The sequence below is a fragment of the Podarcis filfolensis genome, assembly GCF_964270895.1.
Source record: "Podarcis filfolensis genome assembly, chromosome: 5".
Classification (NCBI taxonomy): domain Eukaryota; kingdom Metazoa; phylum Chordata; class Lepidosauria; order Squamata; family Lacertidae; genus Podarcis; species Podarcis filfolensis.
Window position 1 is genome coordinate 44,195,096 of NC_139608.1, and position 19,661 is coordinate 44,214,756.

Sequence of the window (19,661 nt, forward strand, 5' to 3'; positions counted from 1 at the left end):
CTGTCTGCCTCCCAGCCATCATTGTTGGGAGAAGATTATAAAGCACATTGTATTCCACGCTGCATACAGGCTTTTCTAGTTATAACAAGTGTTAGGCAAGCAGTATGAAGGGAGGGTTAAGAGAAGTAGATTCGTCAGTATTAGACAGACATTAAAACAGCTTATTATGAAACCTCATGATTTATTTAGTTTGCAGGTCCATCACAGGAGCACCAGCTTCTCCTGCTGATTTACAGTTCACCGTATTTTAATAATGGAATAGAACTAATTACAATCAAGTGATTCAAAATAAAACTTCTAATACTTCAAAATAGGGCCTCTATTCAGTCTTTCAAACTTCAATGGCACAGAAGTAAGGAACTCTATACCTTGGGAAACAGTTTACTGCCTGCTTGTATGAATAAGAAAGAGAAAAATGTGCTTTAACTTAACAGCCTGCACTTACAGCCAGAATGCTATGCCAGGCCCTCAGAACCATTTACAAACAATATGGATCAGCCCTTCAACCATTTTCATTCCAGGAATGGCAGTAACACAGAGCGGCAGCAATAAGGATGTTTTGCTGAAGGGGGCTTCTTCCTCTACATGAAGGCTCTAGGCCTGTGCATATACACATACCCCATCTCCTATGACTCTGTATCAGAGAATAGAACGGCTGCCAGCAGAAACATTGCATCTTACAGGTTGTTGTTCCTAATTTGAGCCTAAATTGTTAGCCACAGGAAGAGGCTAGGAAAGGTGACACAAACCTTTTCTCTTCACAAACTGTATAGCTCTTGATCACTGTGGGTTAGACAGAAATACAGTATTAATCTTTAACTGAGACCTAATCAAAATACAGCATGACATTATCTCTTACTAGCAGAGATAATTTCAGAGTGTAGAACAAGCACACGGCATAAGGACCCATTTGAAGGTCGTATAATACATGCACCACATGCCAAGACTAGGGATGATAAAAGCTTTGGGATCTCAGCAGGAGAAGAACTAGCTATCAGCCAGATCAAGAATTTGTGGCATGATAGTCTTTCTTGAACCAGCCCCAAACAGAAAGAGCAGAAGCAGAACTGCACTAGAAGGAGATTAGAGGATTAAACCATTTCAAAAACAAAACTTGTGCTTGATGGGGTTCAATTTGACCCTGGAATTGCCACCATTTCCATGCATACAGTATTATATATTAGGATACATCTTTCCCCCAAAAGGGTCAAAGGGTATCAGCTGTGAGGAACTGGTATTGGGCTACTGTGATTGCTGCAGGACCCATGGCAGGCTCACTGCACCAATTCCAAACCATGTCTTGGAGGCAGTTTTGAAATGCACAAGAAAGAGGAGCAAAGGACCCACAAGCAGCTCTTCCTTCCCATGTTCTATAGGTAGAGCAAGCAACGCAGTTAGGCATCTGTATGTGGTCCTACCCTCACTCAGTGCAAAATCCTTTACAGTTGGAATAAGTCTGTAAAGAATAAAGGGTTTCTGATTAGTGTTAATTTTGTTGTCATCCCCACCCCATACCCCAGGACTAGTGGGATTCTGTTCCTGCTAATCACTGCTATAGCCACGCTTTGGCAGGTTGTGTTCAGATTTCATTTCTATTCTTCTTCCTCTTCCTCCTCCTCCTCCTCTTCTTCTTCATCATCATCCTCATCATGGCAATGTGTGATTTCTTGGGGAGTTTGAGGGAAGAGGTTGGGTGGTTTAATCTCACTCACAGAACGGGTCAGCTGGTGCCGTTTGTCAGAATCTTTGAAGTCCACTGATGTGCGGTTTCGGGTGGCCATAGGTGACTCTGTCTCATTGATATCCACATGAGTGTGCTCTACTGTTGACTCGTGTGGCATCTGCATGGAGAAATACATACCATTGTTCAGAGAAGATTAGCATTGTCACATGAGAAGAGCTGGCTCAGTTAGGCCAGTGGCTCATCTAGTCCAGCCATCCTGTTCTCACAGTAGCCAACTAGATGCCCATGGGAAGCCCACAACAGCACGCTACCCTCCTGCAATTTTCCACAACAGGCACTTAGAAATATATTGCCCCACCTTATCCTCCACAAATTTGTCAATCCTCTCTTAAAACCATCCAAGTTGGTGGCTATCACTGTGAGATTGTGGGAGCAAATGCTACAGTTTAACTATGCATTTTGTGAAAAAGTATTTTCAGGACAGACAAAGGAATCTTAGAACATTCAGCTCCATTGGATATCCCTGAATTACAAGAGAGGGGTATGCTTCTATACCCACTTTCTCCTTGCTATGCATAATTTTATAAACTTCTACCATGGCACCTCTTACTCTCCTTTTCTCGAAACTAAAAAGGCCCAAATACTGCAACCTTTCCTCTTAGGACTTGCTCTATCTCTTTGATCCTTCTGGTTGACTTTTTCTGGTAACTTTTAACAACTCTACAATATTCTTTTCAAGGTGAAGCAACCACAACTGTACATGGTACCCAAGTGCAATTGCACCATAGAGTTGTATAATGTTGTGATAGTGGCAATTTTATTTTCAGCTCCTTTCCTAATGATCCCTAGTATGGAACTCACATTTTTCACAGCACACGCGTATGCTAGTACAGTGAGTGCCTGACTTCTACCACTTATTATACTGTTACCCCACAGAAAATTTATAAAATTGTTTAACCCTAGCCAGTGTCTCCCAATGTAGCCATCTGCCACATCCATTTAAAAAGTTTTTGAGTCTAAAGCTATCAGCTACATTAGAATGTCCCTCGCTCTATTCAGACTTGGATAGTGCGTGTACTTCTCTGAATGTTGTTACTGTTCATCTGCAGCTTCATGGATTTCAACTCACCAGCACATGGGCAGCTCTGAAAAGGTAACTGAAGGGATAATACAGAAGGTTGATGAATGATGCTGCATAGAGGTCTGCGTAGCGCATCACTTGGCTGGCAAAGAGTGTCTGTCGGGAGCCGCTTCGAAACAGGCTTCCCATCATTCCATAGCACATGTCCATGTCATGAGTCACTTTCTAAAATCAGAAGGCAAATTAGACATTTGGTCACTTCCGGGAAGGAGCAGTTTTACATACTTAAAAACTATTGCAGGTGCAAGAGCACCGTGTGTACACTAGAGCACACACAAGTTTCTGAATCAGAGGCATTGACTGTAAAGAGGCAAAAACTGAAAGTCCCAAATGTGAGAACACCAGCAATATACAGTGCCTTCCAGGAGCATTCCACCATAGAATAAGTTTTTGTGTTCCTTAGCAACATGACAGATGGGGGAGAAATTAGAATTTGACAAAAAAGGGGGGGAGGGAGGATAAGCAAACAAAACACAAGAGGGCTCCAAGCATACAGGGGTTTATGCCTTAAAAACCTGCAAGAGAGTATGCGAATGAGTGGTGGTGTGGGTTTTGTGTTTGAGCCAACAGCATGAACCCTATGGCCCATATAATTCCTCTGCTCAGGACTGCACCTCCCCAAGGCTGCTTTTCATTTTAAAATAGGTTGGGAGACTACTACCTGCATCTGCCATGTAAGCAGCTTCAGTGTGTTTCCTCTGCCTACTGTTTCATCATCTTACGTTTCTCTGACTCAAGTCTATTTGATTCATACAACTATCCAACACCACCCTCATTTATTATCAGTACAGATTTACTCGGCCATTAGGCCCTATGGAGGTTTTCCAACAAGCATCTCACTTCATTAGCTCCTCCTTTTATCAGCTCCCCGTCTTGTATCTTTCTCTTCCAACTTCTCTCAGGTTCCTCTTTTGGTCCACTGCCTGTCCAGCTCCTTACCTCCCCGTCCCCTCAAATCTCCCTCTAATGAAGTTAGCACAGATTGCTGCACTGGAAAAGGGAGCAAAATAGCATTCTGTTTTTTAAAAAAGGTAAAGGTAAATGACCCCTGACAGTTAAGTCCAGTCGCAGACAGTTTTTCCTGGTCACGTGGCCAGCATGACTTAGCCGCTTCTGGCGCAATGGAACACCGAAACCAGAGCAGGGCACGGAAATGCCTTTCACCTTCCCGCCAGAGCGGTACCTATTTATCTACTTGCACTGCGTGCTTTCGAACTGCTAGGTTGACAGGAGCTGGGACTGAGCAATGGCAGCTCACCCCGTCGCGGGGATTTGAACCGCCGACCTTCTGATCAGCAAGCCCAAGAGCCTCAGTGGTTTAGACCACAGTGTCACCCGCGTTCCCCAGCATTCCATTTACTAGTTACCTTAATACGTCTTTGGATGGAACTGATGTCAGGACGCTCATTACTGCTGCTATCCAAATGCCTGTTTGAAATAGGAAAGAAAACAATATCAACAGAGCACATGGAAGATAAATGTGAGGGTGGATGTGGGAAAGCAAATACTAATTGAGAAAAGCTGATTATATCAGGCAAAACTGATACGCACAACAATACTCTCTTCCCCACCCCCAATTCTAAGTTAATGTGGAGCCCTTTGACAGAGTGCAGCTGTCCACTAAAAAGGAAGCACTCCCTCTAATGAGTTAGTGGATGGAGTATTGGGTTATATTCTAAAGAGAAAAACCCATTACTTACTTGTATAACTCAGCGAGAAAGATGTCTAAACTCTGAAGTTCTTCAAAAAGGCCTAAGCAGCAAAGGGAAGGCAAAGTAAAAGGATATTATGGCAGTGGATCAGTTGAAACAAATACTATATAGACTATTACTTATCTCTCACCAATATGGGAAAACAGACCTGGCAACAGACTGAGGATTCTATCTGCTTTCCAAATTGCATTATTATTTGTTGATTTATAGAATTCTAGAGTTGGAAGGGACCCCCAGGTCATATAGTCCAAACCCCGCAATGCAAGAATCACAACTAGATCATACATGATGGATGGCCATCTCTGCTTAAAAACCTCCAAGGAGAGTGCACCACCTCTTGTGGGAGTCTGTTCCACTGTCAAACAGCTCTTTAGAATACAAGCCTACATTTTTTGCCATATATGCTTTGATAAAACTCATCTGACAACTCAGATGGTGTAGAAGTTTCAGACCTAGCCCTTTATTTCAACTTTGTGAATGGTAGGAGCAGCCATGTGGCTAAAAAGAACAGAATCTATAATCTTATAGTGGAACACGGCAGACAGTCTTTTGAATATGTTTGCAGTGTCTCAAATGCCCTCTCCATGTCTAGGGCAGGCTCCTCCAACACAGTATCCTCCACATGCTGGACTACAACTCCCATCATCCCTGAACATTGGCCAAGCTAACTGAGACTGCTAGAAGTTGCAGTCTAAAACATCTGGAGGGCATGAAGTTGGGGGAAATTGCTCTAGGGTTACAGCTTCTATTTCTTGCTCTCCAGTAGATCCTAAAATGTTCATGGAAAGTGCAACTGAAAATATCAGCCTCACTCTTCTACACACTTAGTGCATGCAGTGCAACTGCTTTTATAATATTTATTTTAACAGTTCTTGTAGGCAGCCTTGAGCATTTTAATTAAAAGGGTATTAAGAAATAAATAACTGACAGATGTCAGCAACCGTATTGACAAGTGGTAGCATAGCCACAGGTTTGTAAACTGTTCAAACCAGCAGTCAGTGGTGGTAAGTCTTCCAAAAAAAGCCTCAGTCCGAAGCAAAGAAACCCAACTATCTACAAATGAGTCACCAAACTATCCAGACACTTGCTGCTTTCCCAGTCTTTGATGCACAAAAGCAATGAAAATAACCTTTGGAAAACAAGCCAAGTGATTTTCCAGCTACTCTGTCAAGCCAAGCAACATCAATTAAAAAGTGAAGAAGAATGAACTAGACCAGTGGTTCCCAATTAAGTACTACAGATACCTTGTTCTTCAAAAGCCAAACCATGGACCACCCCTACTTAAAAAAAAAAAAGATATCTCTATAGTAGTTTTTGTTATGTGAATGGTGCCACAAACCACCTGGGTGGGTTAGGTGGACCCCCCCCCCGGAGGTCCGCATACCATCAATTGGGAACCATTAAACTACAGAGTCAGTACTTACAGCTTTTGTCTGTCCAGACATGAAGCTCCTGTGCCAGTTCTGGAATCACTAGGAAGGTCCTCCAACCCTGCCGTTTTTTAGACTTCAGGATATCTCCAAAAATGTGATCACCTATGTATAAGATGTCTTTACCCTTGGCCCCCAGAAGGTCACAGATTGTATCAGAGGAGCCTAATAGGAGGAGGGGGAAAGCAGAAGGGCCAATCAGAAAAGGTTTCTCAGCATAAAAACCATGGGTTCAGCGCATAAACTTCTATTATTATCATGTACCTCCTCCCAATCAGATAGATATAAGGCTTTTTCAAATAATGCAGCTTTTGCACACTCAGAAATATCAGAGTATAAAATAAAGACACTACAGCATACAAATATATGGTTCACAGGTGGTCTTCCATTCAGGCAAAGCCTGCTATATTGTGTGCTGCCAGAACATTTTTTGAGCTGCAGGTGTTTGAGACCTATCTATTTAAAATACAAATAATGATCAAATCACCTCTTACTTTTTTCCTTTCTTTTTAAAAAAAGGGATAAGCTGCTAAAATACACAAATCAGGTAGCATGTGAGATGTGCATTTTAGATGCCATCCCAAATACACACACATACACAAAAGTACCAACACAGCTATATATTATTTGAGTATATAGTTTTGGAAAATACCAAGAGGGATCTTAAAACTTGAGGAAGATCTACTATCTACCCATCTACCACCATGGGACTTAACCTTTGGGGTTACAAACGTTGGATACATTTTTGCAGCTACTAGATTATATTACACTTTTGGCTTCTGCTGACTCTTTACCTAATGTACCACCTACAATTAAATTTCCATCTTCACTAATATAAAGACTCTGCTTCACAAGGGACTCTTACGTTCCACTTACAAACAGATCTGAGTAACTGCTAGTGCATTTTTTTAAAATGGTACAACCACTGTTGTTCCTTTGCTCCAGTAAGTTTTGATACAATCTGAAATCTATTTTGCACCTAAAACATTCTAATCTAGTTACATCTGCATAATATATCTGGCACTCTACTTAAGACAAATTAAACTTCAGACATTGGGGGGGAGGGCTTTAAAATCATATCCAGCGTTCTCCCTCACTCCCTGCTGTTTTTCTTAACATCACGCCTGAAGAACAGATTTGGAGAAATCAAAAATTATTCAAACCCCATGTTAAAGTAGAATAAAGTGAAAATCTCCATCCCAGCTCCTGATAAAGATTCACTAGTCTCATTTCTAACCTAGACAGCATCCTAAAAAGCAGAGACATCACCTTGCCAACAAAGGTCCATATAGTTAAAGCTATGGTTTTCCCAGTAGTGATGTATGGAAGTGAGAGCTGGACCATAAAGAAGGTTGAGTGCCAAAGAATTAATGCTTTTGAATTATGGTTCTGGAGGAGACTTTTGAGAGTCCTGTGGACTGCAAGAAGATCAAACCTATCCATTCTTAAGGAAATCAGCTCTGAGTGCTCACTGGAAGGACAGCTCCTGAAGCTGAGGCTCCAATACTTTGGCCACCTCATGAGAAGAGGAGATTCCCTGGAAAAGACCATGATGTTGGGAAAGATTGAGGGCACAAGGAGAAGGGGACAACAGAGGACAAGATGGTTGGACAGTGTTCTCGAAGCTACCAGCATGAGTTTGACCAAACTGCGGGAGGCAGTGGAAGACAGGAGTGCCTGGCGTGCTCTGGTCCATGGGGTCACGAAGAGTCGGACAAGACTAAATGACTAAACAACAAGTCTCATTTCTAATTTACCTCCAGAGTAAACAATACCATGCTGCAAGGGGCCTGTGTAAGTACCAATCTTCAGTTTGCCAGTAACCTGCACAGAAAGAGAAATTCATTTAATGAAACTGTAGGTCTCTCCAGTTTTAATATTGATCAATGGATTGATAAATCAGTAGAAAGGCTGTTCAATATATGCTTCAGAGGAAAAAGCACAATTGGTGTTTGCATACTCCAATTGTGCACTATATTTTCCTGGGCAGCCCCTTTAATTATCAAAAGCAGCATGACATTGGAGCAAACAGCATTCGGTGACATAGGGGCATGCAGCTGGTCCCCTATTCCTAGAGGCCATAAACACTCTTACACTGGGAATTGTTTCGTGCCTCAAATGTATCTTTGCCAGGTGAAAACAGTGAAGTTAGTCTGGTAGAAGCATATTCCGTACAACCCTTTTGCATGGCCTGCATACAGATGCTACAAAAACCTGCTTAAAGCTTTACTTCCAAATTTTACAGTTAAAGTGTTGGTTGCCTTTTATGAGCCAGTTGAATCTGCCTATAGGTCAGGCTTAAGCTAAGAATTTTGTTGGGGCCAACAAGTTATCAATAGCACAGAGTCAGATAAAACCCTAATAGACTCCCAATAAAGACCAGTCCCACAGAATGACAAAGCAGGTGGTTATGTTGCAGCCACAGTGAATTTTTTAGATAACCAGCAATTACAGTGAAACTGATCTAATGAAACACAGCATTATTAGGCTCCATATATTTTCAATATGATGCTGTTCTTAATTTAATTCCACTCAGTACATCTAGCTGAAATACTTAATGATGCACTCAAAAAACATGCTGTGTTTTTATTTAAAGAACACAGCTCCTTCTCATATTTCCTTTCTATGTGATTCAGGTAACCCAAAAATAGCTAGAAACACATATTCCAAGTAGTCAATGAATTTCAAAGTAGACAGCTTATGAATTTAGCACTAATGTTCTAATTATTGAAATAAACTGTCCCAGGTTTTCCTCCAGTCAAGCCTAACTATATATTCTATGTATCACTCACCGTATCCACCTGTCTCAAGACTGTGCCTTCTCCAAAGAAAAGAGGTTTCCGTGCATCCACAAGGATGAGGTCAAAGTATGATTGCCATGGCCGGTGAGAATTGCCAGGCTAGAGAAAAATTAAGCAGAAGAACATCTTTTTAAAAGGTACAAATTCTAATTGTTCACACTGAAACTGGCTTATTTTAGTTCTGCAGGAGAGATTGATAACTGTATTCTATATGTAGCCTGACATCATATACAAAACATCTTAGTTCCCCAACACTTCAATTCAGTAAATATACCTGAGAATCCTAACAATGCAGAAAAGGAAAATCAGATATTTTAAATTTTATTTTTGTTTATCTGGATTTATATACTGTTTAATCATAATTTAAATAAAAGTTAGCAATTATATCACTACTACAAATATTAATACAAAGATCCAGGCATTTATCAATTACTGCAGAACATCCAGGGCTTTCAAAGCAGAGGCCACAACTGAGAAAGGGACAAAAGGGAACAGTTTAATTTATATTAAACTTTTGATTTCTACTACACATAGTAAGTACATGAAACCATAACCAAGCCTTAAAATTGAAAAGTACATTTTCCTGTAGCTATGAAAAATTATTAATTATATGTGGAAGGATTTCAGCAGCACTGTTATAATGCATTAGTGGATATGTGGCTAAGTGGCAGTTCCTTGTATCTGAGCAAGCAACTTCTACTCAAGCAAGTGCAGACAGGCAAACACCACTGGTGGAAGTAAATGCTTTTGATTTGAAAATTCAGTGGTGTTTTTTTAATCACTAGTGACCTCTAGAAGCTGCATATCAGGCATATCAAAGCCGACTTTAATTATTTCCACCTGTTCTCCAATAAAAATAATAAGGCATTTGACACCATGCCTCCAAAGGCTGAATTTTACAAATAGAAAATTAAATAACTATCTGGTTTCTTCAGTCCCCATGAACAAAGACTTGACTCCTATTCTTGATTTATTTAGGAAGAATAATATACACCATCTAACACAGTGTTCCCCAAACTGGTGCCATCCAGATTTTTGGAATCCAGCTCTCATCCAACCCTGGTTGGGAGTTGTAGTCAAAAAACATCTGGTCAACCAAGTTGGGGAAGGCAGAGGTATCATTAAATCAACAACTCTTTTCATCACTCACCTTTGGTCCATGTGGAAAATCAAACAGGTAAGTCATAATTTTCTGAAAGGCAAATTGGAAGCAAGACTTAATTTCTTTCTGGATAAATTAACTATTTTATTAATTATGTTTAAACAATACATTTAAATATACAAATAGTCTTCAGATATACAAATCTAGAACAGGCATTGTGAAAATTAAAATAACATTGCAGAACCCTATGATGTTATTTTTAGGATTTTCATGACAACAAAAGGCATGTCTCCAGCTCTGACAGATATGCAGCTTTGCAAGAACCTCAGTTTTATGTACAGTTAATTTGGAAGCAAGTTCAGTGGAGCTTACTCTGAAGCAAGTGTTCATAGGATTGGAGAACAAAAGTTCATTGTCACAGAATACAAGAGGGTCCTGCATTCATATTAACATGGGGATTTCCCAGTATAGTTGTTCATGGCTTTCTTAAAAAAAATGCATTTTATGATATACAGAAGGTCTTTAAAAAATATTTCTTCCCCCACCCCCCAAAAACGTGGGAGACTAAATTACAGATACATTGCTAGGTACAAGGCATCATTAAATTAGCAACCAAGATTCAAAGAGAATCTTTGGTGCCTCCAGCTCATGCTTTCATTATACTGAGCTTATCTAATTCTCTACAGCTGGCTTTGAGAACCTATGGCTCTGTAGATGTTGTTGAACATCAGCCCCAGCCAGCATGGCCAATGGTAAGAAACAGTGAGTTGTAGTAGTCCAGAACATCTTGAGGAGCCTAAGGTTCCCCAGCTCTGCTTTGAGACAGGGATGGAAGACTTTTTCAGACTGAGTACCACATTCAGTCATCTGGAAACTTCTGAGGGCTTCACACCAGTCGTGGGTGTGGCCGGAAGTAAAAGTGGGCAAAACAATGGATGTAACTTACTGTTGTAATGCATGCCACATTCCAGTCACACAGATTTCAACACTCATATATGAATCCATCCAGACAAGCAAGAGGCATCATCACAGCTCAAGGGCACCTTCCAGCCAGGCAAAAGCACTTGAGGAGGGTTCAGAGGAAGGGGGCGGGCATAACCTAGGGAAGGAGGCATGGCCTGGAGAAAGGCCAGAAGGCTGGACAGAGAGGCCTACAGAGCTGCATTTAGCTCCCAGGACTGAGGTTGCTCACCCTGATCCAAGATAGAAATTCAAAATATGATACCTAACATATATGAGACACTAAATGAATGAATGACTGATGGAGGAAGATTCTTGTGTTACAGGAGTACTTACATCAGTGTACTTATAATCACTGTTTGTGGCAAGAAACACCTTTCCCACCTCATTCATGCGGCTCAAAAGCAGAGGCAGTTTCCCCTAAAATGGCAAAGATTTACATAAAATACAGTTTTCAGTTGAAGCCCATACCTTCAGGGGGTCTATAAATATCTCAGGCTATCTGTACATACTGCCAAGTTTGAACAATGCCAAATGAATATTTCAGCCTGATTAAAATGTCTTCTAAAATCCTAGATGCCTCAGCTGTGAACTGAAATCCTGCATCTTAGTCATGTCTTATAATTTGTACTAACGTCCTATTTGGCCAAGTATTAAAATATACTTTTAAAAAACTGAAATGCTGAAAGCTGTTCTACAATATGTAACCAGAAACCTGATGATTTGAAAATGAGAGACTGCAGGCAGCAAGGACTCTTTACTAATTTTAGAACAAAATGCCACTTTGATGTGCTGTGAGTACGTAGCATGAGCATTATGTGGAAACAGAAAGTATCCCATGCTAGGTAAAAATCAAATGAATTCCTCTAAAGAAATACAAAATGCACAATTTTAACTTTTTGCCCCTCAAGATATCAAGACATAGAAGATGCTTTGGAATATTCACATTTCTATTGTGACATGCACTCTCTTACTACTCCATACATTGTGGGGGTGGGGAAACCAACTGCCCCTGCTTGAAATTCGGGTGCTTAGAATTCCATTAACAAAAGGGAGATAAAGAGGAAGTGATAAATTGTTTTTAATCAAAAAAGGCAAAATTTGCTGAAGCAACAATAACATCACTTAATGCCTATTTTTTAAAAAAATAAATTGTGAACAAGGGAGTTTGAACTTTCCATTGCTTTTTTTATCATTTTAAGACTGCATGAAATAAACCAAGACTGGTCCACTTTCAATAAGGAAAGGCTTGACGTACTTACATCTTTCACTACATACTTCCCCAGATTCTCAACTGTCTTCTCCTTCAGTGATCCCTGAAACAACAGGAGAAACCACATGACATAGCAGAAGTAATGATCTAGCAATCTTACTCAGGTTTCGCCTTATAGTATCAGCTTCCATGCTGTCATCGTACTGTAGAAAGATGCACCACTGACACTAGAGGCAGAAAGTTATTTGTGGAGTTTCATGTGTCATGAGATTAGCATTGGATAGGTTCAACCTGGGGGTGGAGAACCCTGTGGCTCATTCACCATATGAGAAACAAACACATGGGACAAGATGCCATTGAAGCGCTGTAATTAAGTATATTCTGAAGTAAACTTGAAGTGCAAAACAGAATAGTTCAGAAAACACATGGTGACAGAGTTCAGTTGCTGAAGCAAAGGGGTGGTGTGATTCCTGTGCAATGTGCGGATGAGTTATCACCTGAAAACACATGAAACTGCTCCTTGGAAGGGAAAACAATAGCATAAATATAATAAAGTGAAACAGTGATGGCTTTTAAGATGGCTTGCAGCAGCAGCCTGTCTTGTCAAGAGGGGAGGGGAGGAGTGGGGGGGTGAAAGTAAGCAGCAGGATGGTGGTGATAGAAGGAATTATCATCCTTGTTTACCAATCCCCCCTTTCCAATCATATTGATGGGCAAGCTAGCTGGCATTTAATACTTATTCACTGGCTGCCAAAGCAAATATAACAGTGTTCAACTCACACTATAATTTATTCAAAATGTTAAGAATTAAACAGACTACGGTTAAAAAAATATCCCAAAGTGCAAGTCACCTTATAGTGAACCCAATCCACAGCATCTCTCACATCTTGGAACATACTTCTGAAGGACATGAAGAGGTCTCCATCTTTAAACCCTGTTTCACAGCTGTGAGAAAAAAGGAAAAAAGCACGGAACTGTTGTAAAAGTAGGTTAGCAGCTAGTAAGGAGGGTGCATAAGGCCTGGGAATCACCGTACAACTGGAAATACCAACAGTATTGATAGCTACATTGATAGTATTGAAAGCAACCAAACCTTAATCCCACTAATGTTAGGTGGATTCTTGCTTGTATGTTTTGTGCCAGTTCATGAATAGATATATCATCTCATTTCCTGTCTAATCAGCATGGCATCTGTTCTCAGAGGCCAAACCAGGCAGGAAATGGGATGAGATAAAGGTATAGGCAGGATGTGTGTATGCCTGAATCTAGGTTGGTACATGTTTCTGCATGCAAGAGAGAATGAACATACATGGATGATGGCTAGATGAAGTTGAGGGGCTGAAGATTCAGAAGGGAGCTGGGTGTGGGAGAGGGACATGTGAATGGATGTACAAATGAACAGAGAAAAGGAGTAGCTCCACCCACTTTTATGGCTTTGGCAGTATCCATCACATCAACTTCTAATCCCTGAAAAGGTAGCCCACTCTTGTGCTAAATGATCATATTCACCTGTGTATGATGGACCCTATGAGTCCTGCCAGGGTTTAAATCACAAACTTTACCAACATAAACAATCCCTAAAGTACTTGTGGTTGCTGTTGTCATCAAGCTACAGATAAGAAGATTTGAATTTGTCCTTGCACACTTGCAATGAGAGACAATGATGGCTATAGCGTCACATGTTGAATTTCATATAACACATGAGACACATGCTCACCTTGAATACCTATCACAGTTCGTAAAGAAATCAACCAGGCAAGCCAGCAGGTAAGTCTCTGCAAAGAAGCAAATAATATACATTAAATGAAGAACTGGATAAAGAGACACTCATGTAATTAATCTAAACCAAAATGACATTCCTAATTTGTCATTTGAAATTAACAGTAATATACCTACGGATTGTCATGACACAATCCCCACCATCCCCATTAGAGTTTAAGGTCTCACCTGGTAGGTTGAACAGTGTGTTTAAAATGTAAAACCTGTCAGTGTCATCTCTCTGGATGAATTTATTAGGGTACTGCTCTCGGATATCTGGCCTGAAAAAGGTAAGGGACAAGGGAATATGCCTATTAAAGATGTCTAATCATAATAGTTTCTCTAAACAGCTATGTTAACTCCTACTGGGTCAATAAGACCAATGAGACCAATGAGAAAGATCTCCTAAAATGTTGGGATTCAAGGAAAGGTTTTAATGAGAACTCTGGAATAAATATAATATGGCCTCCTTTCTACTACAGCAAAATGTGATACTTCACACAACTTCATCCATAGAGAGGAGCCTATTCCCTCCAGCTCTTGCTTGCTCAACTGATCGCAGAAGAATTCAAGAACTGGGGTGATCAAAACAAAAGAATTGTGTTTCATTTGGACAGCATGCAACTAACAATCAACAACTCTGTACAATTCACACATAATATTCTACTTAAAAAGAAGTAGTAGCAGCAATGTTTCAATGTTTAGTAAGATTTCAAGTCATCATACAGCCAAAGACAGAATACTGAAATGGATCCTGTTGACCTAATAAAGCCTTACACAGTTCAGGACCTCAATACCTTAAGGACTGCCTCTCCCCATACAAACCAGCCTGGACCCTGCACTTGTCCACCCTCCCAGAAAGGTTCAGAGGGTGGCAACAAGAGAACTGGTCTCTTCTGTGGTGGCTCCCTGATTGTGCTTTTTATTATGTTTTTATCACTGATGTTCTGTAATGTGTTTCAAATGTTGTACACCGCCCTTAGATCTTTTGATAAAAGGCAGAATCATCATCATCATCATCATCTCAGTGGTAGAGCATGTGTTTGCATGCAAAAAATCTCAGGTTCAATCCCCAGCATTTTCAGGTAGTGCTGAGAAAAACTTCTGCCTGAAATTCTGGAGAGCAACTGCCAGTCAAGATAGACCACAGTATAATAGGTTCCTATGTTCCCATAGCTGAGCTCAAAACGGTCTAGTCCCAGGTCATATTATGATTTGTAAACAACACTTAAACCATAGTTGTCCCATCTGGATATCACAAGAAATTAGTTTAACAAAGTTGTGCATTCAAGGGCCAAGAAGAAAATATGTGGACACAAGGCTTGTTCTTGGCCCAATAAACTGATGCACTGAGGTGAGATGGTTACATCTGAACCAGGTTTGTATGCATTTTTTCCATATTCACTTAAGTTAGTTTCCAAAGGTTAACCAAGTTTCTGAAGTCATTAGAATTTATAAGACTCCAAAGTAAGAAAAACTGGCCTGCATAAGGATTTGGAAATGCTACAACGTAGGTGATCCCTGAAAGCCCAATTCTATATATGAATTCAGAGTTTCTACCAAGTTCAGTGGAACATACCACCCCCTGTTGTACATACAGATTGCAACCTTATGTGATCTGCCTATATTCACAGTACTTACCCTCTCATGAAGTTAAAGCCATGTGCACACACTAGGATGTTCCCATAGGCATCGACTTTCAGCAAATTTCCATAAAGGGAATCAAATACCAGGCCTCTATTAATAAAGAAGTGCATTGATTGATATAAGCATGGTATACCAAGCAGTGGACAGCAAGACTTTGAAAGATAGTCTATTGGAATGGCATACCTGAGCCAGTTCTATCATGTTCTGTCCAAACTAGAATCTGACCCTAAGGAGGACACTTTGCTGACAGAGTCCCATTGAACTTTTGTTTAGCTGCAGAGGAAAAAATAGTCTGCATTGCCCAGTTCAAATGTACAATTGATCTCTTTTCTTATCATTAGCTCATTTATCTTAACAAAAAAGCTGAATTACACAATCAGCAGGCACAGGTGCATAGTTTAAAAAAAAATAAAAACCTTAGTTCTCCCACCTACCCAACTGACCAAGAAGAGTAACTACATAACTGGAGCTGGCAGAAGTCTCATTGGACAAAAAAATCTGTCAAATCAGACTTGCCTTGTTTAAAACTAAGTACCACCTCAACATCATATTGTCCACCCTACCTGCTTGTTGGAAGACTACTCAGAGAATGTGTGTGAGGCACTGTGAACTCACTGTGAACTGTATAATACAAGTGTTATATATTTATTATTCCTTTAAAGGACTAAAACCTTTTGGACTAAACTTTATAAAAGGTTAGTTGACACCAGTTGTGCTTTCCCTACAATAAACAGGAAAAACTAAGCATAACTAAGGCAGTTCTCTGTGTGTGAATGTCCTAACCGCATGGAAAGGAGGTGTGGAATGTAGGAGATGAGGAATGTAGAACTTCTCAGCTAAGCTATATGAAAAGAGTTTGGGGAGAAGGACTGCTGGAACACAAATGGCAAATGGAGGAAGAGTTCATCACTCATGCCTCTAACACCTTAAGACATCACCACCCTTTTCACATAGGGATTATTTAGTTTGGCTCCAAGCAATCCTCTTGCCAGTGAGTAAGTGGCAGTTAAGACTTTCAGTCACCACTTCTCTTTTCCCTTGAGGAAAGTTGCCCGTCTACCAAGTTTGCACAGTGGGTACCTCCTTAGAAAGAGCTTTCCATGCCACATTTTCCCTCTCTCCCATTTCTTTATAGTTTTTTTCCACTTACCCACAATGTGACATTGTCACATGGTGTGCTTCTCTGCCCCCACTCCACATCACTAGCTGCTGCTTGGCACAGCAGAGAGGAAATGCATGGCATTGTTAGTTTCACTTTCAGGTAAGTGAAACTGCACATTCAGAGGAGAGAGGTGAGAACATGATTCAGGGAGACAGTTTTTGGCGGTTGGCCCATGTCTGCGGCAATGTGTAGTTTGGCCCTGAATGTGAGACAGCAAGGAAGCAACAGCCATACCAAGTAACCTCAAATGCTAATACAACCTTGTTCATAAATTTCCAAAAGTTACTAGCTTATAAAAGTTTTTATTCCTAAGAGGAGCTGGTTTCCCTTTCACCAGCATTTCTTATCAGTAAAAACTGTTGCTGGCAAGAAATACAGCAGGCTGGTGGATGAGAAATGGAATGATCCCTGACTACTCTGCTAGCCTGATTAGTTTCTATGTTGAGAGTGCAGGAAAATGCTTTTTCTCCTGCATGTCTGGCACAGTTGACTAAAGACAGGGCAATGGATCAATCTGTCACTACTTCCAGCATACCTGATTTCTGTGCTGAACATGCAGAAGGGTTTTTTCCCCCTGCTGTGCATCCATTCCAGATGCAGAGCAGCCTGATAGTGAAAGAATGAATTGCGCTCTCCTATCACGTCCAGCACATACTTTTTCTATGCAAGCAGTTTCGCCTTCTGCACATCCAGCACAGAAGCACAATGAACCAACAGAGAAGTGATAGATAACTTGTTCTCACTCCCTGCCAGATTACTTGATTTCAATGCTGGCCAGGGAGGAAGGAAGCAGCATGGAAGCAGATCAAGATGGCAGGAAAGGGATAGCGCAATCTATCCCTCCTCTGTCAGCCCACTCATTCCATGCACTTTCCTGTGTGAGTGGTTAAATAAAAAGTTGTGCTAATATTTTTGTTCTAAAGTCAGCAAATGCCCTTTCAAGTAAGGAGAAACCCAAGTAGATTTAGAACAAGCTTCAAAGTGACTCTGTTTGCCTGTACCAAGATTTATTAGCCTGTTTTGGAAGGGCAAACATACACAGCTCTAAGCATGTTCATCAGTGAAGATAGCCTAAGCTGTCCAAGGTGGTGACATAGTAGTGCCAGTGCTTCACAATGAGCCTAGGTCACTTTTCCCCCAACCCTTGCCCACATTCTACTGTACCACTAATAATTTTCAAAAGCATTTGCAATGACTGGATAAAACAAAAATATACAACAAATTTTGTATATGTATCCGCATAATGGGCTTGCCATTTTGCCCCTTAATGGCCCACTTACTAAAGCTCAATTCACATGCTAATTCTGTGCTGTTACAGAATGAACTGTGAATTTCTCTGTTGCTTAACTTTTCAAAAAAGCCTTGCAAAGATCACTAAAAGTGGCCTTCTCAAAAGTAAACATGTGAATTGGGTCTACTAAAGGTGCCAAAATTTGTTGACTTTTCCCCTAAATCATTCCATAAATAGTTTTGCATTCCTTTCAGCTTTTGCTAAACTCACTGGCATGTTTCAACAATGCTTCTGTTGCAAAAACTGGCCAGAATGCAAGACAGAAGTGTGGAACGCTCCATACATGCATCACAACTTCTGTGGGCTCTCTTTTAAAAAGAATCCCAGGGTTGGCAAGTGTGCTTCTCCCAAAACTCGAGGGGAACTTAGGAGCTACCTCTAACGTAAATGTGAAGAGGTGCTGCCTTGTGGGCAGAAACACAGGAAAATCTTAGTACATATAAGGAACCGCCTAAAGAAAATCTGCCAAGCCTTACATATTTTATACGTATCTACAAATATTCTGCCTCAAATAGTTTAATGCAGGACTTTTTAAGCAGCCCAGAATTTAATTGAAATTCATGTTTGCATAAATTAGGGGTTGTTTCCCCCAGTTTCTAACTATGTTCAGGTTTTCCTGGTATGCATTTCACTTCCAATACATTTACCACTGGGTTTCTTAAGACAAATTCTCTGCTGACAAATCTACTTCAACTAGCAAGAACCTCGTGCACTTAAATCTGCTTATGTATTACTGAACAACAGCATGCTAAAAATAGAACACTTTAAAAACAAACAAACCAGTAAGTGGCAATATACATATTTTTGTAGCTTACAATTATTTACCTGGTAGGGAATGTAGGATCATAGACAAAACTAAGCAGCTCTTGAGGGTATCCAATTGATACTAGCCGTTCAACTGTCAAGTCAAATCCAAGGGATTCATACTCTGGAGATTTATATACTGTGAGAAGATGTGAAGAAGATTTTGGTTAGAAAACACAAGCAACACACACATCCTATCTAAGCAAGGCAGAAAATGTATATTAACTTTGCCATTCTCCTCTGGTTTAATGTACAGTTCAGCAGACATACAAGGAGAGTGGTATTTAACACTGGTCTGGTTCACATCTCACAGCGAGCCAGAGTATGACATACTGGGACTTTGCAAACATGCTGGTTCACAGCTAGGAGTTCACACCTTCTTTGGGTATTTTAGGCCAATGTGGGACAGCAGCTAAGCTAAAGTTTGCCTTGGGGTGTCATCTGAATCCAGAAACATGGTTACATTACCTCCTCTTTAATGACAACCTATAACCATAGGACAAATCTTGGCTACAGATTGGAGTTATGCAGAAACCTTTACCAAAATCCTTGTTTTGGATACATGCTAAGCTACTGCACTAACCTATGATGCCTGGGGGAAAGCAAAACTGCTTGATCTCCTCCTCAGGAGCCAGCACATTTGAACTGTGGTTTGGCTTAGAGCAGTGGTTCCCAACTAGGGGTCCATGGAACACACCCAGGGGGTCCGCGTCCACATCCCTTGCCTCCTCCCCAAAAAACATTTTTTTGGTCATTTTGCATGGTGATATCACAAATTTTATGGTCTGTTTTAACACACTGCGATTTTAAATATATATTGGCCAAAATCGATTTTGAAATCATTCTGCGACAACTATTTTGAGCAGGCAATACGTAGCAATATAAAGGGAGAACAGGGCAGCCGATTGCAAAGCGCTGCCTTCTCCTCATGCTGAGGGAGAACAGGGCAGCTGATT

The 19,661-nt window shown here is 40.6% G+C and overlaps 1 protein-coding gene across 14 annotated transcripts in view; it reads right to left on the bottom strand.

Annotated features, from left to right (window-relative positions):
* NT5C2 (5'-nucleotidase, cytosolic II) overlaps window positions 1–19,661 on the bottom strand; it is an 88,504-nt gene that overhangs the window by 22,987 nt on the left and 45,856 nt on the right. For 6 of the 14 annotated variants that reach the window (XM_083616428.1, XM_083616429.1, XM_083616436.1 and 3 more), the window contains 15 exons: window positions 18,727–18,844; window positions 15,443–15,538; window positions 13,991–14,082; window positions 13,761–13,818; window positions 12,895–12,988; window positions 12,093–12,146; window positions 11,167–11,250; window positions 9,919–9,960; window positions 8,760–8,867; window positions 7,725–7,791; window positions 5,962–6,132; window positions 4,526–4,577; window positions 4,193–4,253; window positions 2,814–2,990; window positions 162–1,841 (listed from right to left, as the gene is read on the bottom strand). In XM_083616428.1, coding sequence (XP_083472554.1) covers window positions 1,593–1,841; window positions 2,814–2,990; window positions 4,193–4,253; window positions 4,526–4,577; window positions 5,962–6,132; window positions 7,725–7,791; window positions 8,760–8,867; window positions 9,919–9,960; window positions 11,167–11,250; window positions 12,093–12,146; window positions 12,895–12,988; window positions 13,761–13,818; window positions 13,991–14,082; window positions 15,443–15,538; window positions 18,727–18,844 — 1,523 coding nt within the window. In that variant the 3' untranslated portion in view covers window positions 162–1,592. Of the gene's footprint in view, window positions 1–161; window positions 1,842–2,813; window positions 2,991–4,192; window positions 4,254–4,525; window positions 4,578–5,961; window positions 6,133–7,724; window positions 7,792–8,759; window positions 8,868–9,918; window positions 9,961–11,166; window positions 11,251–12,092; window positions 12,147–12,894; window positions 12,989–13,760; window positions 13,819–13,990; window positions 14,083–15,442; window positions 15,539–15,631; window positions 15,722–18,726; window positions 18,845–19,661 lie in introns of those variants that run through there. The other 8 variants (XM_083616431.1, XM_083616433.1, XM_083616432.1 and 5 more) reach the window with 5 other exon arrangements.